The sequence below is a fragment of the Suricata suricatta genome, chromosome 5 (assembly GCF_006229205.1).
Source record: "Suricata suricatta isolate VVHF042 chromosome 5, meerkat_22Aug2017_6uvM2_HiC, whole genome shotgun sequence".
In the NCBI taxonomy this organism is placed as follows: domain Eukaryota; kingdom Metazoa; phylum Chordata; class Mammalia; order Carnivora; family Herpestidae; genus Suricata; species Suricata suricatta.
The window spans coordinates 112,866,831-112,874,908 of record NC_043704.1 but is presented as its reverse complement, the minus strand read 5'-3'; the positions used below and the strand labels follow the sequence as shown (position 1 = coordinate 112,874,908).

Genomic DNA, 8,078 nt, shown 5'->3' with positions numbered 1-8,078 from the left:
TCTTGGTTGTCTAATTAAAGGATTCTCGTTCCCCTTGAAAAAAAATGTATCGTATTTTTTCATAATTTTTAGAATTTGTCAGTGTTTTAAAAACCAGTGTAACACTTGACACTGGAATTGGTTTCTAGATATCTAGAAATATTTAAATCTCGTGTTCTTCAGTGACGGTGATGGGTGAAGGAAAGTGAGATCAGACTTATCTGTCACCCCATTTTATCTCCATATTCAGGTGAGTACTCAGATTTTAGAAAACATTGTAACATTAAAGTCTTAATAGGGGCGCCTGGGTGGCTCAGTCGGTTAAGCGTCCGACTTCGGCTCAGGTCATGATCTCACAGTTCATGGGTTTGAGTCCCGCCTTGGGCTCTGTACCGACAGCTAGCTCAGCCTGGAGCCTGTCTTCAGATTCTGTGTCTCCCTCTCTCTCTGACCCTCCCCTGCTCATGCCATCTCTCTCTCTCTCTCTAAAATAAAAACAGTGAAAAAAATTTTTTTAAAAGTCTTCATAGGTTCATTGTCAGTCTCTAAACATACTTGATAATCTTTCAGACTGTTAGTACTGGGACTAGTGTCTTCTAGTGTTTTTATCCATGAATTAAAATGGTAGAAGTATAAAGGATATTTATTAAATGTACAGATGATTCTAGGCCGCAAGGATGTGGCCAAGCCAGGGCAGGTTCCAAAATGACCTTTAATTTTTTTTAATGTTTATTTTTGAAAGAGTGAGTGTGAGTGGGGGAGTGACAGAGAGAGAGAGGGAAACATAGAAAGCAAAACAGGCTCCAGGCCTGAGCTGTCACCACAGAGCCCGATGCCGGGCTCACATCCACAGCTGTGAGATCATGACCTGAGCTGAAGTCACTCTCAACTGACTGAGGCACCCAGGCCCCCCAAGATGACCTTTTAAAACCAATGTGAGTAATCAGAGATCATTCTATTGGAGCAGGGGAAGGGGAGGGAGAAAAGACCATGATGAGAATAAACTTGAGAGCATTAAATTGGGGAGAAACTGCAGTGGCTTTTATTTCCTAACCAACCAAGGTTGCCCTTCTTTATTTCCACATCCTGTGGGTTACACAGGTCAGCCCTGTTCAGTATGGGTGTGAATGAAGAGAGGGGCATGGAATCCTGGAGGCACGAAAGGGTGGGGGCCACCTTGGAGGCTGGCTATAGGAGAGTCCAGAAGAACCTAAAGATTTACCTAAAATTATAAAATGTTAAATGCTAAGTGATTTTTGAAGAGACACTATAATTATTTGGACTGGTGGAGAAGGAATTGCTATAATCAAGTATACAAAGCACTACCCCAGATTTAAGTGGCTCCGTGTGGCAGGTGCTGTGGTAGCTCTTCTCAAGATACACCTAAATCCAAGGATCTGTGCACTGGGGGAGATTATCGAGATGTAACCCATCATAAGCTGAGGAAGATGTGTATACAAAGTAAGGAACTGGTTTCCTGGCATCCTGCAAAGGTAACCAATGTGATTTTGAGGGATTATGTTCTAAGCATCATTATGAATTAATTTTAATGTTGTTAGATTCACTCAATTGCAGTTATTCTTAAAGATCTAATTGCCTTACCTTTAGGATTTACATTTTAAGAACACTCCTTTTGCAGCTGGTGGAAAACAGCTTGAATGAAGGACAAAGGAGTTAATGGGAAGGACAGTTAGTTTGCTGTAGTGGTCCTGGAGAGAGAGTGGTGATCCAGAAAGCTTTCACCAAGATGAAGGCAGTGAAGTCGCTGATGGACTGGATGTGGAGTGAGGAGAAAGGAGTAACAGAAAATGAGGGGCTGGAGCAACTGTGTGTCTCCAACCTCACTGCTCCCTAAAACACTGGAGACTTAATTGTAAGTACAGTTTCTTACACCTCATCACTTACAAACTGATTCAGTAGGTCTCGGTTGAGGCCATAGTATCTCCGTTTCAAGTAAGTACCAGGCAATCCAAGACTGTCCCACGTGACATATGAGAATCACGTGATACACTGAGGTATTTATACCAGATACAGCAGGGAGTGAGGTTTTCAGCAGAAGATGCGTGAGGTGAGGTGGTGGTTGCACAGCAGGGGGCTCACCTTCTAATTAAAGCCTTTTTCAGAAGACCATCTCAGCTCTGAGGGATATAGGAAACATTACCATAAAGAACATCTACAAATGTATCTGTGTAGTATTTACCTTTTTGATGTCACTGAGACTTGGAGCATTCCATTAAGTAAGATTTGTCTTCCTTAAAATAGTCTGTTATGGTTTGCTTTTTTCTCTGTTATTACAAATACACAAATGCATTACAATTTTTTTATACTTAGGTAAGTTATTTGATTAACTTATTTCTCTGAATTTCAGACACTGAAATTCAGTCTCCTCTAAATAAAACTGTAAAGTGGCAAAAAGGAAAGAAAATTTACTGGGCATTTGCATCTCAATTCTCATATCAGTCCTATGAGGTATATACAGTATACTCATTTTGCAGGTAACTAGAGAATGAGAGGTAAGTAATCTGCAGATGGTTTTGATTCAGATTTTTGTACTCCAAACTCCATAGCTCTGCTCTATTTCTATTCAAAAATAGAAAAGCTTTCATTTTGCTCTAGAGATTAAGACTGGCTTGAAATAGGACTTGGGAAATAACTTTTTACAAAGGCTTTCCTAAATTGACTGCCTGAAATTATAATGTAAAAATAGGTAAAACCCAAGGATAGAATTTGTTGTGAGTTTTGGCCGAGACCAAAATGATTCAGCTTCTGAACATAGAGACTTTGTATCCTACAACCGTCTTTATTATCCTGTTTTCAGCAGTTTCACGGGCCTAGAAGAGGCACTACTATTAAAGACTGCGCTGGAACATGGTGACGTATCTGAGGTCAGCGTTTACCTGTAAGGGCAAGGCCTCTGTACGTACACCTTACAGTAAGCAGTTCAACTCTTGTCGTCTACTCACTCTGTATTCAGTTGTTTCTTGACGTTCAGGCTGTCAGCTACCATTTCTCGCTATGGTTTGCCTGGAATAAAAATTCTAGGGAGAGTCAAATGTTCAGAAATAGGGCCTTTGAATGGTAGTACAGTTGACTCTCGAAGACGGGTTGAACTGTGAGAGTACACTTATACATGGATTTTTTTTGAGTGTACAGTGTACTTTATGATGATTTTAATCATTCTTTTCTCCAGCTTCATTATAAGGATACAGTATATAATAGGGGGTTGGTCAGTTAAGCACCCAACTCTTGATTTCAGCTCAAGTCATGATCCCATGGTTTGTGGGTTCGAGCCCCACATCGGGCTCCATGCTGACCGTGCAGAACCTGCTTGGCATTCTCTCCTTCTCTCTATGCTTCCCTCCCCCCCCGCCCCCACCTGCTCCCTCTCTCAAAACAAACTTTTTTAAAAAATACAGTATAAAAATATATATACAAAGTATGTGTTGAGTGTTATCAGTAAGGCTTCTGAGTAAGAGGCTTATTAGTATGTTAAGTTTTTGGAGAGTCAAGTTTTATTTAGATTTTCAGCAGCACATGGGGTCAGCACCATATACAGTTGTTCCAAGGGTCAACTGTGTATGGATTTTACCGAAGGCTATTATTTTAGGTGATCAAAGCCATTCTGGCTCTTGGGTCCCTGGTTGAGATGAACAGAAACCGTCTTCAGACAACAAATACTGCTTTATTGTGGCCATGCAATATGTAATCCAGATAATTAAGTGTATTTTGGAACTGTCTGTAGCAAAAAGAACAAGATTCAAAGCCTTTTTTCTTTGTAACTGAGAAAATATATCAAAACATCAAATTTGGCATGTGAGGAGGAATCAAACCTATGACTGTTTTTTGTCTTAGTATTTTTTGCTTCCTGTGTTTTACACTGCCCAAGAGATAAATCTCTAAAGTGAAAATGCTTACATACTTTCTTAGTATTTATTGAAGGCTAATTAACTTTTGGAATCTGAAAGGAGAAGCAAACCATAGAAAATAGCATATAATGGGCATAAAAGTGTCAAGAGGCTGTGAGAAGTCCCTGAACTAGGCTAGACAGATTTCCTTCCTTCATCTTCCAAGGATATGCCTTAAGGTGAAGTACTAACTTTTCTGTGCAAAACTGCACAATTACACTAAAATCTTTTCCAGGGATCCTCAAATACCAAAGTACACCTAGTATAGATGTGTAAAATGGCAACAATAACTCAAATTATAACATTTGTAGAGGATCAATATATCCTTTGTTTTTTAATCTCCTTTTGAACAGTAGTATAACAGCTTTAGGCTGTAAGACAAATTTGCCTACACAGAGGTCAGGTCCATCCATGCCTTTGGCGATCAGCTCCATGCTTGTTCAGGGTCTGTAATTCATGTACAAAATGAATGTTTATCTTGGGGCCCCTGGGTGGCTCAGCAGCTGAGTATCTAACTCTTGATCTCTGTTAAGATCATGATCCTAGGTGGGATCTGTGCCAAGCCTGCTTGAGATCCACCCCCCACCCCCCACCCTGCCCCTCTCCTTGCTCATGCTTTCTCTCTAAAATAAATTGTTTAGCTCCTTACTTCTCCTTTACCTGCAAGAAGCCTATTAGGTCTCCGTCTCCATGAAAAGAACACTTTTCATGAGATACTTCCCTTTTTTAAATCAACATATTGATACCAGGGCAAGTTTTCTTGAAAAACCTACAATGGCACTATAACAGAATGGCCCTTCCCTTGCCTAACAAAGAGGATGAATTAAGCATTCAGGAACCTTTATACTGGTTACTTTTATCTGCCTTTCGTTTTAAATTGACTAGATTGCTGAAAAGATAGCAAACTTACTGAAAACCTTCCTGAAATTTCATTCAAATCTCTTCTTAAGTATAGCACATCCTTAACAATATATACTCTTTGATGACTCTTAATATCCTTAATGGTCACATTAAATACCGTCTTAGAATTGAGTTTCAAACCTGCAAAGACATGTCCCGGCATTTTTTTAGCCACCAATCTAAGCAATCATTTTGACATTTGGTGGCCTTCTAAATGAAGTCCCAATGTAACAGTAGTTATTATAAACATTTGGACCCCTGGTTCAGGTTAATGGGGGCATGGCCTGTGCCATATATACTGAAATACAAATGTCATTAAATTGTATTCCTTTCCTATAGAAATCAATTTTTGTATTAAAAGTAGAAGTGGGATTAAATTTGTCAGAAAAATCCTTGATCAGGAAGGTTGAATAAGGAACTGGAAAAAGAAGATTTAAACCTATAATTTTTCAGGGGCACCTGAAGATAATTTCACTGGTACTCACTAGCAATAAATGTATTTTCCTGATTATCAAGCCTGGATTAGAGCAAAATCTACGATGCTGAGTGCTATCCTAATGACACCACTGTACACAGGTATTACTCTGCCTCCTTTTATTCCTGGGAGATGAGGAAGTGAGACTTGGAACCGATGTTTTAGAAGATCAAGACATTTAACACAAACTTTAAACACATATACACTGATTTCTAAGCAAGAAATTTAACCAAATTGAGCAAAATTAAAAAGGTAGAAAGAATAAACTCGTTATTCATAGTACTTTTTATGTAGTCTGTAAAAAAAAAAAAACTGTAATATATCTTCACAGAAGCGTGAGGTTTATAAAATTTTCTTCAAAGGAAAAGATCACTAAAATTATGGCACTGAAGAAGCCAATTTTTAAAACTTTTATTGATTTTAAATTTAAAACAAAATCCAGTTTGAACCACAAGGGGTAATACAGTGTCTCCAAGATATTGCTAAAGCTATTCTACATAATGATGAAACAGAACTAACAGCATTGCATAATATGAACTTTTCATTCCGGTGGCTTATAGATTTTCTTAGGCAGAATTAAATTTTGTTATCATTATGAATGTGTTTTAAAACAAGTCTATAAATGGGTAAAGTAGCAAGCAAAATCTTCACTTTTATAATGTTTGCAAGGCTCTGCCTTTGTAAAGCAAGAAGAGTAGATTATATATATATATTTTTTTTTTTGCTGAGAACTTTTTGTACTTAAATCTCACAGGAGTATTGGCATTTAGAAATCCACATACTGTATTTCATGAGCTTTTGATCAATCTGCTTTTGTGTAATGCTAGTTCTACAAGGTACAGAAATTCCCTATTGCTCCTAATGCCTGGGAACAAACCCAAAGTTATTATTCCTTCCTCATCTGTGCACAAAGTCTGTTGATCCTTTTAACCAGCCCTCTGCCTTACCTGATGCCAAAGAGAAGAGGGACTGGGAAGATTCTTGCTGTCTAATCTACTGTTCCCTTAGAGCAAGAGACAGCACAGGGAGGGGAGAATTTAGCTGTTGACAGATTTAGCATATATCTAGATGTAAGCCCTGGAACACAACACTGCCTCCAAACTCCTGTAAGTGAAGCCATTTCTTAACACTATAAACTATACTGTGTTCTTAAATCTGTATCATGAAACAGGAAGCTTCTCCTATTACAGTAATTCTTCCTTTGGAGTAAAAGGTTACTCGTAAGGAAAAATGCTACTGACTACCTAACGTGATTGCCAAATGTAGAGCTTGTTTTAAATGTGACTCAAAGAGTCATCTAGAATGTCATGGCAACTACTGAGTCTGCTTATTAACAAAAAGGAAAAAGAGGACTAATTTTATAGATAAATGTAAGGATGAATTACTGAGGTTCCAAAATCAAAGTCTGATTCTAAACACAGTAACAAAGAAATGTTTCCATTCAGGATTAAGATGTCTTTAAGAGTTGAACGATTTTGGAGGTCATCCAGCCCAACTTCCATCCAGATATCACGCCTCTCACATATAGTAGTCTTCTGAATTATAAAAATTTATAAAGTTATTTTAAAAAGAAGCTACATAAATAAAAATTATCTATATATATAGAAATATCTATTCAGCAATGCCATAATTTAAATATTCAAACTGGGTAGAAGTAGTTACTTCTCAACCCCACAGACTGTATTTACACACTAACACATCAAGTTACATGTAAACAATAATAGTACTAACTGGACTAAAATGGAAAAAAAAACAGTGTTCTAACACAGTCCATAGTATTTTCATAAACATAAAACTGCAAGTCACTTATGTGAATTACATCTCAAACTGTTAAAAAAAAAAAAAAAGTAACTTGCTAACCTGGACTTCGGTCTCTCATTTAAAGTTTGATTCTGGAATGCAAATATGGTTTTTCAAAGTAGTAAAATCTCTTGTACATAGTCTATATATACTAGTCGTTTACAAGGACTGTGACTCTATAACTGCATCACAAATGGGAAGCTCTAGTGATTAACCAAGTATGTCCAACACAGAAAATAGCTCTTTATTCTGTCAAAAGTATAAAAGGTTTGACCTTATTTGAAATATGAAAATGCTGAGTACTTGAAAGATCTATGAAAATACTCAGCAAAGATACTATGAAAAATTGAAAATAACTTTTTTCTCAAAAAATTATTTTAGGCCACAGTATGTAACAACTTACTGCTATTTAAAATATCATTAAAAATAGGTTCATCTATAGAAGAGATTATGTATCAGTCATACTTTACTAATATAAAATGATATGTTCCTTTTAGAAGACCTAACTCTCTAGATCTCATTTCTAAAACTCTGTATATATCTAATCAAACTGACCTTACCAAAATCCCACAAATTATAAATCAATTAAAGTTCTGATTTCATTAATTTTTGCTTGTTTCATCTCATTAGCATTTGACTTTTTAGTTCCAAAGGCTCCAGCAGCAAGTTCTCTCTTTGTGTTTTGTATTTTCAGCATATTTTCTTCAACAGAATCCTTCACAATGAACTTTAAAAAGAAAAAAAAATGGTAAGAACTTTTTAGGTTACAATATTTAAAATGAAAATTAAGACATGATAAAATGCGGGTCCACTAAAAAGAAATCTGCTTTCTTACTGTATTACAAAGGTTTTAAAATTTCTCAATAATCTATCAAACTGTTTAGCTCCCCCTTTTTTCTCCATATGCAGTGAGCACAGTTAGAACATGAATAGTAACTGCTGCTGAATACTGTTTCCCTCATCACTCAACATGGTTTTCTTGTATAAAGAATATGGCGGTAAGACCATAAAGTTAAATC

The 8,078-nt window shown here is 36.9% G+C and overlaps 1 protein-coding gene across 6 annotated transcripts in view; it reads right to left on the bottom strand.

Moving 5' to 3' along the window:
* Nucleotides 1-5,653: 5,653 nt before the first annotated feature.
* HLTF (helicase like transcription factor) overlaps nucleotides 5,654-8,078 on the bottom strand; it is a 52,334-nt gene continuing 49,909 nt past the window's right edge. For 4 of the 6 annotated variants that reach the window (XM_029940081.1, XM_029940085.1, XM_029940084.1 and 1 more), the window contains exon 25: nucleotides 5,654-7,786. In XM_029940081.1, coding sequence (XP_029795941.1) covers nucleotides 7,634-7,786 — 153 coding nt within the window. In that variant the 3' untranslated portion in view covers nucleotides 5,654-7,633. The remainder of the gene's footprint in view (nucleotides 7,787-8,078) is intronic. The other 2 variants (XM_029940082.1, XM_029940083.1) reach the window with 2 other exon arrangements.